The sequence below is a fragment of the Microtus ochrogaster genome, chromosome 6 (genome assembly GCF_000317375.1).
Source record: "Microtus ochrogaster isolate Prairie Vole_2 chromosome 6, MicOch1.0, whole genome shotgun sequence".
Taxonomy (NCBI): domain Eukaryota; kingdom Metazoa; phylum Chordata; class Mammalia; order Rodentia; family Cricetidae; genus Microtus; species Microtus ochrogaster.
In genome coordinates this window covers 51,520,960-51,542,434 of record NC_022013.1, presented here as the reverse complement: position 1 = coordinate 51,542,434, position 21,475 = coordinate 51,520,960, and the positions used below count along the sequence as shown (strand labels likewise).

The window sequence follows — 21,475 nt, the reverse complement described above, 5'->3', positions numbered from 1 at the left end:
GATCAAAATAACAATGGTCAGATCAAATCAGTTCCAAATATATATGACTGTTTGTAAAGTCAACCCAGACATTAGGAAGGATGAGTTTTTATCAAATCTAATGGGAAAGAATATCTCCCTATTAAAGATGTTTCTTAGTTCATTCAATGTTGCTAAGTACTCCTCTTCTACCCTGAGGTCATTCCTTAAATTTTGGGATCTCTCATGATCTATATAGACTTCTCTATCACAAAGGAAATATTCCTCTCAATGAACCTGACCCTACATCATCATGTGTTATTCTGGTAAGCTATAAATCTATTTCTGGAAGAAACAACTTTGACGGTTACATAGGGAAAACATGTCAACAAATTCATCTTTCATTCTTAGCTGCAATGCCATTCTCAAGCCTGGTAAGTGGGCAATGGAGACCTGCCACATAAATGATCCATTTCACCTCTGCTTAGAAGTGTTTCTGTTTACTGAAGGATGTAGAACAAAGACTAGAAGAGATGCTTTGGAGATAAACCTCTCCCTTTATCATGTGCATCAGCAATTACTAGACAGGGTGTTTATTGTTGGGACTCGGTTCAGGCATGACAGGAAGAAATAACTAATATTTTAGCTGTAAAAAGGAAAGGTCTGAACAAGGAGTAGGTCTTGACTGAAATTGAAAACTGAGACATTAATTCAGCCTTAAGTAGTGGGATGAGGTCCTCAAATGCCTACTGATTCTGTAGTACATTTGTTAACCCAGCATAGAAAAAGAGAGATTGCCTATAATAGATGGGCTTGATTACAATAAGTGAATATAAATTGAGCCAGTTAGCAACTCCCCCAGTATTAAATTATGAAGCCTAGATTCTAGTTGAGAAGATAAATGCCTTACTGTGCTGTATACACCCAAGATGGGAGTGTATAAGTAACTGACTTGCTTTATTCACTATAAAAATGCAGTTTCATATCAGAGATGATTCCAAAAGTACTGCTTTAATGTACAAATATTAAACTGTCTTAGCTTTTAATCTGTCAGTATTTTACAAATGAATTTAAAGCAAGGTATTTTTTGACTATATGAACTAGCCTTGCTGCTCAGAGACAAAATCTACAATAGAGATTAGCTTTTAGTGTGTGTGTGTGCTAGTGTGTGTGTTACAATACTAGTAGGCCTTATGCATGCTAGGCAAGCAGTCTAGTACAGAAATGTATTCCCAGCCCTGTTTGTTTGTTTGTTTTTGAAACCATTGTGCTGGTTGCTATTTCACAAACTTGAGGAAAACATATAATATCATATACATATCTGGGAAGAGGGAATCTTAATTTAAAAAGTTCCTCCAACAGACTGACCTGTAGGCAAGTATATGGGATAATATTTTGCTTAATGAATGATGTAGAAGGACCTGCTCACTGTGGACTGTGGGCCCTATCGTCCCTGTGAGGATGACCTGGGTATAGAAGAAAGTGGGCTAATCAGTCTAGGTGGAACAAGCCAAGGCAACATTCCTTCACTTCTGCTTCCGATTTACCTCTAAGCTTCTGCCTACTATGACAACCCATAGCTACCAGGACTTCCATGATAATGGACTGTGATGTAGAAGTGGAGGTGAAATAAACCTTTTCTTCCCCAAGTTGCTTTTGGTCATGGTATTTTATTGCAACATCATGAACCCTAAGTAAGGTAACTACTGTATTTGTATGTGTCTCTGTGTGTGTGCCTATGTGTCTGTGTGTGTGTAGGAAATGGAATAGCTTGAAGATGTTAGTTTTCTCTTTCCACTATTTGGGTCCCAAGAGTTTTCTTGATGGCAAACACTGTTACTGTCTAAGCTGTTCTGTCAGTCCCCAGCACTGTTGAATTTTAACTTTTAAAAAGATCGATTTTTAATATTTCATATGTGTGAATATTTTCCCTGTATATGCCATGTGCATGCCCGATGCTAGAGGCTAGAAGAAGGCATCAGAACCCCTGAAACTGGAGTTATGCATGATTGTGTGTCATTATGCAGATACTGGGAATTGGATGCAGATCCTGCAAGAGCAACCCATGCTTAAGCTATTGAGCCATCTCTCCCCCCGCCAAAGTTTTATTTTATATTATTTTATTTGAGGTGGCACTACCTAAGCAGCTTTGGTTGGCTTTATGCTTACAATATTCCTTCCTCGGCCTTCTGAGTGGCTGAGACTGCAGGCCTGTACCACCAACTAAACTGACTCTCACTTTCTCTAAGCTTAGCCTGTTGTGCTTATGCCTTGCAGAACAATAGTTATTAGTAAGTGCTACCCATGCTCCCATACAGACACACAGATATGTCCTTCAGTGTCCACACAGAATAGAGGCCTTTAGATTCCTTTGCACTTTCCACTCGTGATCTGATCTTGGTATGGTTTCTGTTTGACTCTCTTTCTTTGAAAAGAATAATACATTTTGTCCCTTGGACTTACTGTTTAATCCTTGAACTTCTGGTCCTTTTGCCTCTGTTTCCCCAGGGCTGACATGACGGGCATGTGCCACCATGTCCAGTTTTGTGCAATGCTGGAAATCAAATCCAGGGACGTAGGCACGTTGGGTGGTTCATAAGGTCTGCCAGCCAACCTGTTCATAAGGTCTACCAGCCCTCAGAAGCTAGCTGTTTCAGAAATGCTGAAACATGAAGACACAGAGACATTCACTCCAACCTGAGCTGCAAGTAGAACAAATTGCTGAGCCTTGTTGAATCCAGTGGTTTGCAGATGTATACAGTCACACCCACAGTGGCTTCCACCTTATCTTTTTAAAGATTTGTTTTCAATCATGTGTCTTGGGGGAGGGTACAGACCACCTATGGGCTGGAAGCTTTGGATCTCCTGGAGCTGGAGCTAGAGATAGTTGTGAGCTCCTCTATGTGGATACTGTGACATGCATGCAGGGCTCTCTCTCTCTAGCACTCTCATATCTTTTCTTGAAAATGTTATTTCTTTAAAATTTAAAAAATCTTTTCAACTATGCTGGCGGATAGCAAGCCCTAGTGGGCTCCCAGTGGGATCCTCCCGTCTCCACCACTGCCCTCTTCCACCACTGAGGTTCAGGTGTCCACTGCCCTGGTGTTTTACAGGTCGAGCTGAGGATCTGAAATCAAGACCTTATGAACCATCTCCCAATTTTTCCACAAATATTTTTAAATTAACCCTGGATTTCCTGGTGGGGGAACCAGTGGCCTGTTCTTGATGTTGTCTTAAGAGAATATGGCAGGGAGCCATAGAGGAGGGCACTAGCCACATACATGTGTGTACCATAAACACAAAAAATAAGAAAACAAATGTTTTTATAGATTAAATAAAATAACGGTTTCGTGAAAAAAAATTTTAAAAATCCTTGATTTATTATTTCTTGTTCTCCTGAGTTCTAAATAAAGATTATATCATCTTCACTAATTATTTCATTGCTAACAAAGTATGTCTCCAGTCACGTAGCAATGAATTTTTGTCATGGTAAGAGGTTCCAAAAGCACAGAACAAGAGCAGTCCCTTCCAATGAGGCAGTGGCTAGAGAATTTGCCAAAACCCACTTATTTTCTGTTTACGGAATGGAAACAACCATTCTTCAGAGTTCCCATCACCTATCTTTGCAGGAGAAGAGCACAGTAGAACCCCAAGAACCTTTTGCTCTGTCCTAAATTTTCTGCAAGTATGGCACAAATGTTTTCTGCGGGGTCTTTGACACTTGTAATGTGTTTATATTGTTTCAAATGAAATATAAATGACTCCCAGATCACACCTGCAATGGGTATGATACACAGAAAGGGAAGTATAACCCTGAAATCAGACAGCCTTTGGGGATTTTCACAGTACCATTACTAAACTCCCCAGGGGAAAGACTATGGCTTTAGCAGTCTGTACGGTAATAGATGCTGATTGAGTAAAGATAAACAAGGCAGAAGAAAGAAATCACAGAGAAGCCACTGGAGGTTCAATGGTTAGGCTTCATCCTTTATTAGGTAGTGAATAAACGAGAACTGATGCTTAAAACTCCAATTTAAGAGACCATTTAAACAAAAGAGGTTCCGTCGCGAAGTGAGGCAGACGGGGTCCAGGTTTTTCTGCGTCTTCTCATATGGCTGATGAAGAAAATATGGCTGATTTGTTTGTTCCCAGCAAACCGTTAGAGTTACTAAATGCCTGATGACCCAGGACGCCATGTGACCCGCGGGCCCTGACTTCTTGCAGACTGGTTCCTTCACCATGGTGAAAATGGGAGGAACAACGGAAGTACGTGATGATGGAATTGCATCAGTAATGAGCACAGCGGCCTTTGTCGGGTGCAGGGCCTGAGATGCAGTGAGTTCAGTGAACAACCAAATAAGAAAATAAACCCAACACAATTAGGAGATGCTGGTCACATGGTAACAAACTCTGGGTAACTAAGTCCACCTGGCTGAACTAGCCTCATCCGTAGGCAAAAAAAGGAAATAAATGAAAGAAATGCTTGCTAGAACAGAAGGCCGTGCTTGGAAAGACCGTAAATGAGAAATCACTAGGTTCAATGGCAAATATGTCTAAAGATCTTTGTGCCAAAGACTGATGGAATGATTATATTTTCATATTCTTGCTTTCCTTCTACTTTCCATGTTTTTCTTTACAATCTTTCTTTTTTCTTTCCTCTTTTAAAAATGTTGTTTTGGTTATTTGTTAAGTAACAGGTATACATAGCCAACTGCTTTAAAGATACACTTAGAGACAAGTTCTACAGCTAGACACTGGAAACGTCCTCAAAAGACCACAGTTAACAGTCAGCACCAAGCACACTATGCTTATTCTTTAAATATAAATGACAAGGGCTAAACACCTCTCTCTCCAGGAACTCCTTAGTTCTCTGTTCGTCTCCGAAGGTCACTACAATTGAGATGAAAGAAGTTCCAGGAAGGCCACACTCAATCCATCCCTAATTTTTAAATAGTCTTTATAAAACTTTTTCAAAAATAATTTTTTTTTTATTTTTAGTCCTAAGTCACAGAAGGCTGATGTGTACATGTTTTGTTCTTGTTCTCTTGTCAAAGGTCATTATTCTTGAATGCAATAATCTGTCTGCATCCGGCCCCATCTTATCCACAGGGGCAAGCTAGCTTTCTATGGGAAAAAGCACACTGCCTTTATCGCAAATTAAAGGCACAGCTATTTCATGCCATTTGTTACCAATTTAATGATAACATGTAACACTGAGTGGTTATAGAATTATCTCATATAGATTTTCTTTTTATAAGTTATTTTCTTAATCTTTCTAACATATATACAATATACATACATATATATTTATATATATATATTCCCCTGATAAATCTTTTTTTTTTTTAAGTTAAAACATCAATTACTTTCAGCTCTGTGGTGAATATAAAGGCAGTTCTTATCTCACAATGCCACTAGAGAAATGATGGTCTAGGGGACCTTGCTAATATACTTTGTGGATGTCCTATCATTGGTGTGCTGTGAACTCATATTAATTGTTCTTGACAGTACTAGTATTTAAAAGTATGTTAGGTGTTTATGTCATGTCAGTAGGGAAAAGATAACAATAAACACAACCAAAGCTCACGCTTACGTCTGTCTTCATACATTTCTTTTTAAAAGCAAAGCCTTCTGCTATGGCTCTAGAATGACATAAAGGGTTATTGCAGATGGCTAGTTTCCTCTGCTTTTGTGAATCTGTGCTCATGTTACAACATCAACTGAGGTTCTGATGGCTTCCCATGTTAGAATAAAGGTTATACTGATTTCTTACTCCTTGCCCTTAACACATGGGATGATATGTTTTCAGATACACTGCCATTTCAAACACTCCACTTTCGCCAGCAATGCCTGTTCTGAGTGAGAAAGTAGTATTTGGTGATGAAGTGTCTGTCTTATTGCCTCTCTACCTCTAAGTTTACAGGAGAGGTGTTGATCATGTATGCTTTCAGGATACCATCTGATGTTTGCTTGTTTGTTTGTTGTTGTTGTTGTTTTCTTTTCTTTTTTTACTGATTAATAGGTATGAAATAGCAGTTCATTCTACCTTTTTTTTTGCAATTCCTTAAAACCTAAAGGCAAAGATTGAGACACAGCACTATTGTTTGACAAGACATCTACTGTATCTACTTTTGCTTGGATACATACCCAGGAACTGCTATCTTAGTCAGAGAACCAGCAAGGGCACTACTATTCACAGTGTTGCTTTTGTTTTTGTTGCTTTTTTCTTTTATATATATATTATTATGATAATCTACAGAGTAAATTATTACATATACATTGGAACCAGTTAATGCCCTTAGACAATGTATACTTGTTTTAGAAAGCAGGAAAGACAATGCAGGGGAAACAGGTGACCAAAAAGCACAGTCACAAAGATTTCAGAAGTTCTAGATAACACTATGAGTCAGTGCTGGAGATAACTTCTAAAACAAACAGTGTTCAAGAAGAACACTTTAATTTGGAGAAAATGCCACTCCTTCCCTCCCCTCCCCCAACCCCACTCCCTCACTTTTATTTATTTATTTATTTATTTTTTAAATAACCTTTTCATTTTACTATCAAAAGTCCTGGCTCTTCAGGTACACTGGAATCTATAAATAAACAGTGCATAGTTCTCTTTTGTTTGATTTTAGTTTCATTTTGTTGTCTTAAAAATTATTGCAGTACAACACCTCCTGTTCGGGGGAATTCAGTAAGGAGCAAAGAGCACAGGAGTGTGGGTGGTCCGAATGGGTCCAGGAGCTGGCCGCAGGAGGGCTGGAGGAAGGGCTGAGGTCTGGAAGAGGGTGGCTGCTGGAGCAGTTCGAAGACTGAAAGGGGAATTCACGGCCACAGCAGCTGCAGCTGCGGCCGCTGCCAGCGGGTTCGGGAGAATTCTGGGAGCCAGTGGCTTTGAAGCTTCTTTTGAAAATACTAATTTCACCTGCAAAGGAAAGAAACGGTTAAAGGATCAAGAACAAAAGCTTTAGACTTTGTAGTTGAAATCCAGAATGGTAGGTCTTAGTAGTGAACAGCTACAAAGGGAAGTACTGGTGGAAGGCTAAAAACTGGACACTGTACAATTGATCCCTTTGGAAAGGTAGAAGATAACTACCCAAGCATGCGAAAGCATCTTCCAGAGATGGAACTCTACAATTTTTTGCATTTTGGTTAAAATTTATACCACCACATGAGGTCCCTCTTTTGAGGAAAAGTACGGAAGATACTGTGCTAATCAGTATACACTCAGTAAATGCCTTGCAGCAAATAATTGTTCTAAAAATGACGTTAGCCACACCACCATGCTGTCAACTCTAGAAAGAATGGCTGACATATTGTGAGAGGGCATGTTCTAGGACCCATTTCTCTCGGCTTCTAAATGTCCTCCAGTGTTTTTAAAATAAACTCCGGAGGATACAAAATAACAAACATGCTCAGACAAAATTTAAGAAACACAATTTAAGGACTCTCCCATCTCTGACATCCTTTTTGAAAGTGTTCAGTACCATCAAGACCACATTCTAAGTCACTGCTTAGCTCAAAAGCCACACTTTCTCAAGTCTCTGTGCTCAGGGACAAATCTTAGCTTAAATAGGTAGATGAGCTGAGGATAAAGGTGGAAAACACTGGAACAAGCCATGTGACTCAGAGTTCCATTGGTGGAGGCCAGGCTGGACCAGAAATTCAACCGTTTCTAGTTTCCTCAGTATCATCCATCCATTCTACCTAATAACTGACAACCTCCACCCCAAACACCTACAAAACAGACTGTGGGGCATGAATAACTTCGTGTTCTCTTTTAGGAAGCAGCAAAAGTGTCACTCACCCCTAGTGGATTTGTTGCCTTCTGCAGTTTGTTGTAGGGACTGTATTTTGGTTTGGGGGGCTTTCCAGCAGCTCTGTCTTTGTGCCTTCTGCTACTAATGTGCTATGGAAAGCAACAAAAATGACAGCTTTCAAAAACACATTTAGAACATGTCCATGAATATTATTTTCACCTGGAGGGAGATGATGCTGATTTCAGGCAAGTTTCACAAAGATAAAAGAAAAGGAGCATTGTACACTTCTGCATTTGGACACTGAAGCCTTTCACACGATCATTTTTAATATACTTTCAGTAAATAAAACAATTTTCTTTTCTCCTCTGCTTTTGCCTTATCACAGCACACATCTCCCAAAAGTATTTACAGAGGACAGGATGTCTGAAGGAATTTTATGTGCAAATAAACAAACATGCCCAGACAGGCATGAATGAATTTCCATACTAATATTTATCCTCATATTTGTGCAGCCAAATGCCAACACCTTAAATTCTAAAAATAAATAACTAAGGTGCAAAACATCATCCATCCACAAAACCCAACACAGTATGAGGGCTGAACTTTCAGCTGGCAATGTCCTACCACATTCTTTAAGAGGCTATTTGGAGCACAGTTAGTGCCCATTGTTAGTCATTGCATCAAGAGGTGATTGTAGGAATTAGAAATAAAGTACAATGAATAATAAAAAAGGACACACAATAAAAGAACAACACAATATGAAATTAGTTGTCGTATAAAACTATCTTAGTATGTTAAAACTAGAACAGTATAGATTGGTCTTTAAAGCATACGAATAGTTTTCAGTGGAAAACTCAATAGAGAAAAAATCTCATAATGCTGTTTCTCCCAAAGTGCCTACACAAGAAACAGACAAATTCATTGCCAACAATTTCCAACAGGTTTTATTTATTTACCATTGCATCTTAGTATTCTCTCAACAACTAAATTAAGCAAATGCTAACGTAAAAAAACAGTGAATAAAAGATAAATGAAGGTGTGACCAGATGGATGTACTACCAATAGGTGGATGAAGAGGTAGTTGGATGGCTTAGTGAATGAGTGGGTAGATGGATGACGGGAAGGATAGGTAGATGAACGGACTGATGGATGAGTGGATGGGAGGTTACTTAGATGAATGGTAGATTAATGAATGTTTATATGGATGGTTTTGTGGTTAAAAGGACTGGTTGTGGATTGGTGAATGGATGGACGGTGAGGTAGATGGATTGGAAAGAAAGATGTGAGAAGAACAGGAACATACACGAACAGCTCCCAGAGTGGCCCCTTGGGCTTTCAATTTTATGGTACCTGTTTGAGTTGTGTTTCCGAGTTGACATGCACATCACATATTTCACAGTGAAATGTTTTGTTTTGGAGGCCTGTGTTTCCCTTAGTAACAGGTCCTTTGCCCTTCATTCCTGCCCGAGGAAAAGCCTTGATAGTTCCACTTCCATTGCGGGCTTCTAGCATTGTTTTGTGCTTAGTACCTACCAGGGATATTTAGGGGAAAAAAAAGAAAAAAATATTTAAAAAGGAGAGAAAAATATTGTATTAATGATAACCTTCAAATGGAACACCAAACCTGAGGCTGGACTAAAATACATCTAGGGCAAAGTAGATTGTAAAAAGGAACATTTTTTTTTTTACAAGATGGTATGAAATTATTAGCTTTTTAAAATACTTGATGTCATATATATGTATCATTCATAAATAGAGTAATTAAATGGTAGGTAGGCCATAAGCAAGATTCAAAGGATGTGATTTTGTCTCATTTCCTGTTAATATGACATAAATGATAGCTGATGATGAGGAGTGGCCTGTTTGCTAAAGGTGGTGTGCACCAAATATAATCAGCTTAGGCATGGTGGTCTCACAACAGTGGCACTAATTAAATACCTACTTCTAGGCAGAATGCAAGCAAGCTATCCTGTTACTGTTTTAGGCTCAAAGAAGAAGACCAACAGTAATAGCAAACATGGCATTAATTTTTTTTAATTTTATTTTTGTTTGTGAGCCGAGCATTTAATAGCCAACCCATTTCTCAAGACTTTTTTTAAGTTTTAGAATCCAGAAGATGATGTTGGATCCTCCAGAACTGGAGTTATGGGCAGCTGTCATTCACTTGACATGGGTGCTGGGAATAGAACTGGGGTCCTCTGCAAGTAGTCTTAACCACTGAGAAATCTCTTAAGTTAAATGTTAATTACCGCCGGGCGGTGGTGGCACACGCCTTTAATCCCAGCACTCGGGAGGCAGAGACAGGTGGATCTCTGTGAGTTCTAGGCCAGCCTGGTCTACAAGAGCTAGTTCCAGGACAGGAACCAAAAGCTACGGAGAAATCCTGTCTCGAAAATCCAAAAAAAAAAAAAAAAAAAAAAAGTTAACTACCATTAATACTTGTTTTCTGGGATTACTATTGTTATATATAGTTCAAAGTGACAATTTCCCCTCAAAAATTACTTAAAATGTTCCACATTTTTCTAGCTAATAAGTCTTTTTGTCCATTTGATAACATGCTTTTGCTATGAAATTTTATTCTATCCTTTATGGCATTCAAATTTTTAAATTTCTTTTCTGTACCACTTCCTTTCTACTTGTATTTATAAGATTGTTGGTCACTTCTATGAATATAGAAATAAAAGTGTTTCTGAGTCACATGTACAGAGCTCTTGAATATTCATAAGATGTTTCTGAGTCATGTGTACAGAACTCTTGAATATTCATAAGCTGTTTCTGAATCGCATGTAAAGAACTCATGAATATTCATGAGAAAATAATGCTATGAGCATGATACAAATGACATCATGCTAAGCAAGAGACAAAACCAGCAAAGAGCTTCATAACCACATTTTCCTCATTCAAAAAAAAAAAAAAAAAACAAGCATTACTTCAGCAGGCCCATTTCCTAGAGCACAGGCTGCTCACGTGGATGATGACTATTCTTAGTGCGCAGCTGTTAAAACGCTTTGGTGCTAAGGGAGAGAATCAGTGTCCTGCAGGAAGAGACGGTGCACAGAGGCTTACTACACAGGGTGGGCTCACAGTGCTGCCTTGGATGCCTCGCCGCCTGTTTTAGGAGATCACCCTTGCAGTGTGGAGTATAGAAATGCTTCCATGTCCTCCGAAGATGGAAGAGACTAGGGGACACTAAGGCCCAAGGAAGCAAGCAAGACATATGCGGGTATCTATCCAACAGATGATTTTACAGATATTTTAGACAAAATGGGAAACATTTATGAGGCCATCTTGGCTATGGAAGATGAAAGGTATAGGCCAATTCTCGTTCTGATTTTCATGAGTGACCTCTCGTTCAGCTTAACTTCAAATCATTTGTGACTTGAAACTGGTATCTAATATGTAGAGAGCGCACACACACACACACACACAAATACACATATACTCACATTCATACATGCACGCACAAAAGAGAAATCTAAAAATGTAGCAAAGGTGGTATAACCAGGACCTCTACTAAGTGCTCGGCTCTCTGGCTATGGTTAAGCCTCAAATACAGATAAACTTTTGTGCAACTTGACCTTATGCTCATAGCTGCACAATGTCAGCTATTATAAATAGTTACTATGTAGTTTTTATAAGATTTTCAAAATGAACAAGCTGTATTTTCACTAAATGTAACTAAACTTCAAAAATAACAGTATACTCTTAATTTTAAAGCATTTATATATTTGAGAGAAAAAAATGTGCATTAATAATATAAACATCATTGCTATTAAAAAGTTACCTTTATTGAATATGTAATGCATTTCAGAGGCTATGCTGAAAATCTCTCCTACTCACTAGCCCTAAGAGTTCAGCGCTATTATCATCCCTTCTCTAGGGAGGACAAAACAGGAGCTGAAAGGTCGGGTTACATGCATGTGGTCATAAAGCAAACACCATATGAAGTCCTAGTAAACAGAAAATGTATTTCTGGCTATTTTTCCAAATACCAAGGACTCATAAGCCATTAGGGCACAGTTGTATACAAGGCTTTCTTCGGCACACCATTCTACACAGCAGTATAGCCTTTAAAAAAGATGGTTTTCACTTCAAGTCTTTTGATGGTCTCCAACCTGTGCTGTTCCCTACAATCCATGTTGCTCCTACTTAGCAGAGCTTTATGCATCCTGGCATATGGAAAGTGCATCTCTGGTCAGTGATGCCATCTCTGTTTACAACATCCTATGAGCATTTTGTACAACTGAGACCTGCTTCCATGACTGCTCAGCAGGGCAATGCAAACTCACTTCTGCCTTTGACTTCTCCCCTTCTGAGGAAAAAGAAAAAAAAAAAAACCTTTGGAAGTCTGGTGGATTGAAACCTTTGTAAGAATGACATTGGCATTGCCTCCATTTTAAATTCCACGCCTTCTGAAAGGAGAAACCACAATTTAAATTCATAAGCCATAGGGTTTTTAGAAACCCTTGTATGTGTTTGTTATTTACTTTGAGATACCTTGGGCAAAGTAAATACTGTTCCAAAATAGGAAGAAGGGGTTTGTCTTCCTCATCGTTCTCTGTTATCCTTGGGGCTTCTTTCTCTTTATCCTCCTCCTTCTCCTTTTCTTTTTCTTGCAATTCCTTCATCTCTTCTTTCTATCTTTCTCTAACTCCTCCTCTTCCAAGTCCTCCCTTCTTCCGTCTACTCCTCCTTCTTCTCTGGCCCTGGGGATTGAACCCATAGCCTCACACACACCAGGGAAGTACCCCCTGTCGCTCTCTACCCCAGACCTATGACTTTCTTTTTTTGTCTGCTTTGCAAGTTGGATGTTATAGAGAGGAAAGGTGAAGGAGATGGGAAACAAAGGCCTTATTAATAAACATTCAGTTGTAAAGAATTTCTTAGAAAAATGGGGAATATCTTTTTAAAAGAAACCAAACAGTTCTACCAACTCAAATTTATCAAAATGTGAAAAATAGTTTTTATGTCCCAGTACTTTATTTTCTCTTTGAGTTTATTTATGATTAGTGCATGTATCTTAAAGGGATCATACGTGCCATGGAGCACTGGGGCGGTAAGCAGACATCTTAGTGGAGTCTGTTTGATTGTTTTTTGTTTGTTTGTTTGTTTTTATGTGGGAATTGAAATCAGATTGCCAGGCTGGTATGGCAAGGCCTTTACTTTACCTAATGAGCCATCTCCCATCCTCTTTCTTATTCAGATGTGAGTTTTTAAAAGATTAGAGAACTTAGCTGAAGTGATCGTGCATAAAACGTCTTATAGAATCAAATATTCTTTTAGAAATGCAAATGATTTTTAATGACAGCACAATGAATAATCACTTATCCAACACAAGGAATTAGAACTACTTCCTTTTCCTTTAATTAGGTTACGGTAAGCGTCATAGTCATTGAATTTTCATTACAGATCTGATAGTTTCTTTATAAAAGATTTCTGTAAATGGAAAGAATCTGCATATTTTTTAAGTGTCTTGATCTAAATTTTGTAAGTGTTACTAAGGTAGTTCCAGAGGGAAAATGTATCCTTCTACAATCTATATTGGTATAGTTTGAAATTTTCCCATTTATAAATAATTCCAATGCTTTGAATTTAATCCTTTAATGCCCATTTACACTCCTGTGTTTAACACCATGTAACTACAATCTCAATGCTTCACGGAACTGCCAATAGTCATCTAGCTGCTATCTTACTCACAAGTTCATCTCTTTGGGCTATGGATAAACATTAGTCTACGAGCTTAAAGGGATCCACAAAAACAACACAGTGCCAGATGCTGTTTGGATGTGTTTGGTTAAACTCTTCATTATGTACTGTCTTTTGTGTGTTAAAGAAGAAAAGCACTAACACCTGTACACTCAAAATGAATGCTGAGCAGCACAAGTCCAGGTACTCTTCTTTAAGACTTTTAACTATAAAATTAATCTTTTGTCACCCAGAAGCCCATATAGAATGCATCTTCTATGTTAATTACATTTTACTTTGTCTCTGGGGAAAATGAAACAATATATTCACAAACATCACTAGAATGGCATCCATGGTATCAGAGGGCCAACCAATGCCATAAGTGATTAAAATTATAGTACTTCTGATGTTCTGACAGAAGACACCTGCTCCAGCAGATGCCACACCAGCAGCCAGATCCCAAGGAAAAGCCTCCACTCTTTGACCATCAACACACCCTGACCCCCCAGAACTCTTACAGTATAACTCCAATAGCTCCTTCTCTCATTACCACCCTATTTTTCCCACACCTCCAAGCCTACCAGATCTCTAGCCCCCAACTCAGGCAGAAACCTCCTGCTGGACCACAGATCACTCTTGCCGTGAGTTCAGGCTCCAACTTGGCTGGAGACCCTCTATGCAAATCCAACAAAGACAAACTCAGAAATTCTCACCTATATCTTTAATCACCTCAAACACAGGTGCCTAAACACCGGTGTAAAAAGACAATCAACAATAGCAAAAGCAGTATGTCACCACTAGACCTCACCCATTCTATGACAGCAAGCACTGAGTATTCCAACACAGCTAGAGCATGCGGAAAATACCTTAAAACCTACTTGGCAAAGATGATAAATGTCCCTAATGAGAAACAGAACAAACCCCTTAAAATAATCCAGGAAAATACAAACAACTGGAAAGAATAAGTGATCCCTTAAAGACCGCTAAAGGTGGGGGGAGGGGCAGTTGATGTAAATGAAATAAACTGTACAAAACCTGAAAATGGAAATTGAGGTCATAAAGAAAACACGAACTGAGGGAGTTACAGAAAGGGAAAGTCTAGGTAAGTAAACAGGAACGACAAACACAAGTATCACAACCAGGATACAAGAGATGGAAAAGAGAATCTTAGGCACTGAATATACAATAGAAGAATGGATAAACTGGTCAAAGGAAATGTTAAATCTAAAAAATCTCTGATACAAAATATACAGAAAATCTGAGACACTATGAAAAGACCAAACCTAAAAAATAATAGGAATAGTTGAAAAGCCCCAAAAACATATTCAACAAAATCATAGAAGAAAATATTCCCAACCTAAAGAAGAACATGCCTTGAAAGGTAGAAGAACATTAAAGTACATCAAATAGATTAGAACAGAAAAGAAATTGCTCTCTCCACATAATAAGCAAAATACTAAACACACAGACAAAGAAACAATATTGAAAACTATGAAGGAAAGGACAAGTAACATATAAAGGCAGACCTATAAGACTTACACCCAATCAATGAAGTCTTTAAAAATCAGAAGGGCCTGAACAGATGCCCTGAAGATTCTAAGAGAATGCAGATGTCAGCCTAGATAATTATATGCAAGAAAAATTTCGATTACCATAGATTAAGAAAACAAGATACTCCATGGTAAAGTCAAGTTTAAACAATAACTATGCACAAATCTAGCTCAACAGAAGTAGAAAGAAAACTCCAACCCCAATATGTTAGCTACATTCTCAAAAACACAGAAAACAAGTCATCACTCACCAGTAAAACCCTGAGAACAGAAACCATACACACACACACTAAAACCACTACAAACAGCAACAACATAATAATAAGAATTAACAATCATTGGTTATTGATCATTGGCCTCAATTTTAATGGATTAAATTTCCCAAAAAAAAAAAGACACAGACTAAAAGAACAGATGGGAAAACACTATTGATCCTTCTCATACCTAGAAGAAGCATACCTCAACATCAGAGATAGACATTACTTCAGAATAAAGGATTGGAACAAAATTCACCAAGAACGTAGGCCTAAGAGTCAAGCTAGTGTAGTCATTCAAATACTTAACAAAATAGACTTTAAAATAAGCTAACAAAACTAACAAAAAGACATAAAGGACATTTGTTACTCAACAAAGGAAAAGTCAACCAAGATGATGTTTTTAATTCTTAACATCCATGCTCCAAAAACAAGGGCAGCCATATTTATAAAGAAAGCACTGCTAAAGCGTAAACCACACACTGACCCTCACATATTTTAAAGTGAGAGAATCAAATACCCCACATTTGTAAATATATATGTCATCCATACAAAAATGAAACAGAGAAATATTGGAGCGAACAGGCATTGTGAATCAAATGAACATAACATATATACCGAATATTTCACCCAAACAAAAGGCGTATCTTTTCTTTTCAGGATCTCAAAGATCATTCTGCAAAACTGACAATGTACTAGGTCACAAGACAACACTCAACAAGTACAAAAAAAATTTGAAATACACTCCTGCATCTTGTCAGACTACCACGAAGTAGATTTCAAAAAAAACAGAAACAATAGAAACTCTACAAACTCATTGAAACTGCACAACTCTGTACTAAATGACTATTGTGTCAAAAAAGAAATATAAAAAAAATGAAGACTTCCTAAAATGTAATGAAAATGGATGAACAACATAACAAAATGTATGGAACCCAACGAAAATGGCACTAGGAGGAAAGTTCAGAGTACTAAGTGCCTACATAAAGAAACCAAAGAGATTTTATACTAGCAAATTAGCAATACACCTGAAAGCTCTATAGCAAAAGGAAAAAAACACACCCAATAGGAGTTGACAGCAGGAAATGGTCAAGCTGAGGGCTGAAATCAATAAAGCAGAAATAAAGAGAACAATGCAAAGAATCAATGAAACAAAGAGTTGGTTCTTTGAGAAAATCAACAAAATGAACAAACCTTTATCCAAAAACTCACTAGATGACAGGTAGAAAAAATATTCACATTAACAAAATCAGAAATGAAAATGAGTATGTAACAACAGCCACTGAGGAAATCCAAAGAATCATTAGTTCATACCTCAAACACCTGTACTTCATGAAATTGAAAAACCAAAGAAATGAATAATTTTCTTGATAAATACCACTTACCAATGTTTAATCAAGATCAAATAAACAATTCAAATCATTCTGTAATCCCCAGGTAAATAGAAGCAGTCATTAAATTCTCCGAACAAAACACTCAGGACTAGAAAGTTTTAACATAGAATTCTACCAAACTTTCAAAGAAGAGTTAATATTAATACTCCTCAAATTATTAGACAGCATAGAAACTGAGGAGACATTGTCAAATTCATTTTATAAGGTCACAGTTACTCTGATACCCAAACAACACAAGACTCAACAAAGAAAGAAAATAACAAAACAATTTCCCTCATGAATATTGATTCAGAAATAATCAGTAAAATACTTGCAAACTGAATCTAAGAACACATCAAAAAGATCATCCATCATGATCAAATGGACTTCATCTCAGAGATGCAGGGATTGCTCAACAAATCTGTCCATACATAAACAATCTGAAAAAGTAAAAAAAAAACCCATCATCTCATTTAGATACTGAAAGTCTTTGACAAAATCCAATACCCATTAAAGATAAAAGTCCTAGAGATATCTGGGATACAGAAACATGAGTAAATATAATAAAGGCAATTTACAACAAGCCTATAGTCAACATTAAAATAAATAAAAAATTCAACGCAATTCCACTAAAATCAGGAATAAAACAAGGCTGTCCACTCTCTCAATATATATTCAATATAGTACAAAGTTCTAGCTAGAGCAGTAAGACAGCTAAAGCAGATCAAGGGGATACAAATTGGAAAGGAAGAAATCAAAGTATAGCTACATGCAGATTATATGATAATAAACACAGTGACCCTAGAAATTATACCAGATAACTTACAGCTGATTTACACCATCAGTGAAGCAACTGGATACAAGATCAACCAAAAAAAAAAAAATCAGTTGTTCTTCTATATAAAAAGGACAAACTGGCTGAGAAAGAAATCATGGAAATAACACTTCACAATAGTCATAAATAATACAAATTATCTTGGTACAATGCTAATTAAGCAAATGAAATACATATATGACAATAACTTCAAGCCTTTGAAGATGATCCAGAAGATGTAAAGCTCTCCCATGCTCATTGGTAGGATTACCATAGTAAAAGTGGCAATCCTCCCAAAACCAATCTACAGATTTAATACAATCCCCATCACAATTTCAACACAATTCTTTACAGATCATGAAAGAACAACACTCAACTTCATATTGAAAAACAAAACAAAACAAAAAAACAGAATAAGCAACCCTGTACAATATAGGAACTTCCAGAGTGATCACCATCCCTGATTTCAAGCTCTACTACAGAGCTATAGTAATAACAACTGTATGGTATTGCATAGAAACAAACAGGTGGATCAATGGAATTGAATTGAAGACATAGATCTAAATCCACGCATCTATGGAAACCTGATTTCTGAAAAAGGAAACAAAATTATACAATGGAAAAAAGAAAGCATCCTCAACAAATGATGCTAGTTTAACTGGTTGTCAGCTTGCAGAAGTATGTAAATCTATCAAAGCTATCATCCTGCACAAAACTCAAGTCCAATCGGATCAAACACCTCAAGAAACCTGATAGAAGAAAAAGTGGAAAATAGCATTGTGTGCATTTGCACAGGAGACAGCTTTCTGAGCAGAACACCAATAGTGCAGACCCTAAGATCAACAATTAACAAATAGAATCTTCATGAAACTGAAAAGCTTCTATAAGGCAAAGGGCACTCTCAACAGAACAAAATGGAAACCTACAAAACAAGAAAAGATTTTCACAAATCTTTTATCTGAAAGACAGTTAATATCCAAAATATATAAAATACTCAAGAAACTAGACATCAACAAATCAATAATCCAATCACAAGTGAGGTACAGGGCTAAACAGAGAATTCTCAACAGAAGCGTTTCAAATGACCTAGAATCACTTAAAGAAATGTTCAACAACCTTGGCCATCAGAGAAACACAAAACAAAACTACTTTGAGATTCCATTATATACATTTCAAAATGGCTAAGATCAAAAAAACACAAGGGACAGCTCATGCTGGAGAGAAACTGGAGCAAGGGGAACATTCCTCCATTTCTGGGGGAAGTGCAAATTTGTATAGCCACCATGGAAGTCAAGATGGATATTCCTCAGAAATTGGGAATCAATCTAACCTCAAAAGCCAGCTTAAACACTCCGTGGAATATATCCATCCGATACAAAGACATTTGCTCCACTATGCTCATAGCAGCTGTATATGTTAGAGTCAGACACCAGAAACAACATAGAAGTCCCTCATCTGAAGAATGGATAAAGAAAATGTGGCACATTTACATAACGGAGGATTACTAGGTTCTTATAAAAAAAAGTTATGAAATTTACAGACAAATGGATAGAACTAGTGAAAATCATTCCGAGTGAGGTCACTTATACTCAAAAGACAAACATGGTATGCACTCAATTTTAAGTGGTTATTATCTTAAAAGAAAATGATAATCAGGCTACAATCTACACACCCAGAGAGGCTAAATAACAAGGAGGGCCCAAGTGAGGAATGTCCTGGGAAAGGGAAATAGAATAGATTTTGGGGGTAGATTGGAGATAGGTGTGGATGGGAACAGGATGGATTAGGTGGGGGATGTGGAGGAATAGAGTGCTTGGATAGATGACTGGAATTGGGGGGCATTTCAGAGGCAAGGTAGAAACCCAGTGCATAGGAACCTCCCGAGAATCCAGTAGAGTGACCCTAGTGACTACTAATAAAGGGGGAAATGGAACCTGAATGAGCCATCTTCTGTAACCAGACAGGCTTCTGTTGGAAGGATCGTGATACCAACTAAGCCAAAAAACCCTTCTACATACAATTATTCCTGCCTGCAAGGTGTGCTGGGGTAAAGGTTGTGCAAAACTTGTGAGAATAGCCATTCATTGACTGGTTCAAATTGAAACCCATGCCACAAAGGTAAGTTCATGCCTGACACTATCTGTAGGGCCAGGAACCAGAGACTGGATAGCCCAGACACTATAGGATAGGACCAAACATGATTGGCATAATAGAAAAAGGCAATCAATGAAATTATTCCTAATGATACTCTGCTGTACTTGTAGACCAGATTTTTATCATAATTGTTACCAGAGAGGCTTCATCCAACAATGATGGGAGTAGATGCAGGGACCCACAGCCAAACAACAAGCAGAGTTTAGGGAATTATGAAGGAGGAGGTGAGGAAGGAATTAGTAGCCAGAGGGTTCAAGACAGTATAACAAAGACAGTCCACAGAATCAACTAACCAGTGCTCAGGAACTCACAGAGCCTCAACTATCAGGGAGCCGGTAATGGCCTGACCTGTGTCTTCTATATTTATGTTATGTTTGTGTAGCTTGATGTTCCTGTGGGACTCTAATAGTGGGAATGGGGACTTTCTCTTTTGCTTGCTTTTGGGAACCTTTTCCTCTTAGTGGACTGCCTCATTTATCCTTGATATGCGCTTAGTTTTATGATAATTGACATGCCATGTTTGGTTGATATCTGTTGGAGGCCATTTTTTTAAAGGAACAGAGGAGGAGTGGATCTGGAGGGAAGGGTGTGTGGGGGAGAGAGATAATGGATGGCAAGGAGAGAAGAGAGGGGAAACATCAGTCAGGAATCAATATATGAGAGAAAAATAAATTTTTAAAAATTTTAGTACTTTGGTTAGTTTCCCAGTTTTACCAGCAACTTCAATTTGTTAAGAGTTGAGACAAGTAAAAAGCAATGTGTCAAACAGAGACAAGGAAACCTTTTTTTTAACACCACAAAGGCCCTAGCAGAAATAGAAAGACAGCTATGGTAATAGAATCCCAGGGGTGAAGGTGACATGGGATTATAATACAAAATACACAATGAGTCAAGTGTCCTAAAAAACCTTGGGAAACTCTGTGTAGACTGGAGGTCCCAGTAGTCAGAGGAGATTAGAGGAGAAACATGACATTGTAGAATCCTTATGAGCCAATAAGCAGTCAAACAGCAGACATCCAGAAGCTTCCTTTACTCAGAATGCCCTAGAACTCTGACTATGGTAATACCAAGGAATTTCCCTGTGAAAAACTGTATGACTATCCCAACACATTAAGAAGAGGCCCTGTAAGAACAGGACATGACTCCATGCTTTTGTGTTCCTTATTCAACCCTACTCAACAGTCAATAGACAAACAAGAAGTATACTTCTGGAACATAATGAAAGATGCTTAGTTATTTGTCAAAACAGAGTTTTTTTTTTATTATTTTTACCATAAACTGGCATGGTAGTTAGACTAAGAATGGCCCCTAGAGGTTCACATATTAGAATGCTTGACCACCATGGGGAGGCACTGCTTGAGAGGAATTAAGAAATGTGGCCATTTCGAAGGAAATATGTATTGGGGGTGAGCTTTGGCCTTTCAAAAGCCCAAGGAAGCTTCATTCACCCTGCCCCACCATTCTTCCTGCTACCTGTGAATCCAGATGTAGAACTCTCAGCTATGATGTCTGACTGTGTGCCACCATGCTTCCTGCCAAAGGTACTAAATTTTTGAGACTATAAGCAAGCTCCAATTATATGTTTTCTTTTATAAAGATTGCCATAGTCATAGTGTCTCTTCAAAGAATTGGACACTAACTAAGACAAGTAATTTGGATTTTTCTTATTTATTTCTTATTTCCCATTTTTTTCCAGACATGGTCGTACTATATAAGATAGTTCTGGTTGGCAATGAACTTACAATTTTCCTGTATCAGTTCCCTAAATACTAAGACTAAAGGCATAGGCAATTTCATTTAGTGTCTTTTGGTTTGTTTAAAGAAGTTTTCAATAAGTTATATATATTCTATAGCAAACTCCAAAAATTCAAAAAGGCCAAAGCTTGCCTATGTGCCATTATACATCTTCTGTTTCTGCCTTCGGTAG

General features: G+C 37.7%; 1 protein-coding gene across 4 annotated transcripts in view; it reads right to left on the bottom strand.

Moving 5' to 3' along the window:
- Nucleotides 1-3,921: 3,921 nt before the first annotated feature.
- Nucleotides 3,922-21,475, bottom strand: part of Znf385d (zinc finger protein 385D) — an 888,814-nt gene continuing 871,260 nt past the window's right edge. For all 4 annotated transcript variants that reach the window (XM_026779790.1, XM_013346872.2, XM_005348567.3 and 1 more), the window contains 3 exons: nucleotides 9,069-9,247; nucleotides 7,766-7,867; nucleotides 3,922-6,883 (listed from right to left, as the gene is read on the bottom strand). In XM_026779790.1, coding sequence (XP_026635591.1) covers nucleotides 6,650-6,883; nucleotides 7,766-7,867; nucleotides 9,069-9,247 — 515 coding nt within the window. In that variant the 3' untranslated portion in view covers nucleotides 3,922-6,649. The remainder of the gene's footprint in view (nucleotides 6,884-7,765; nucleotides 7,868-9,068; nucleotides 9,248-21,475) is intronic.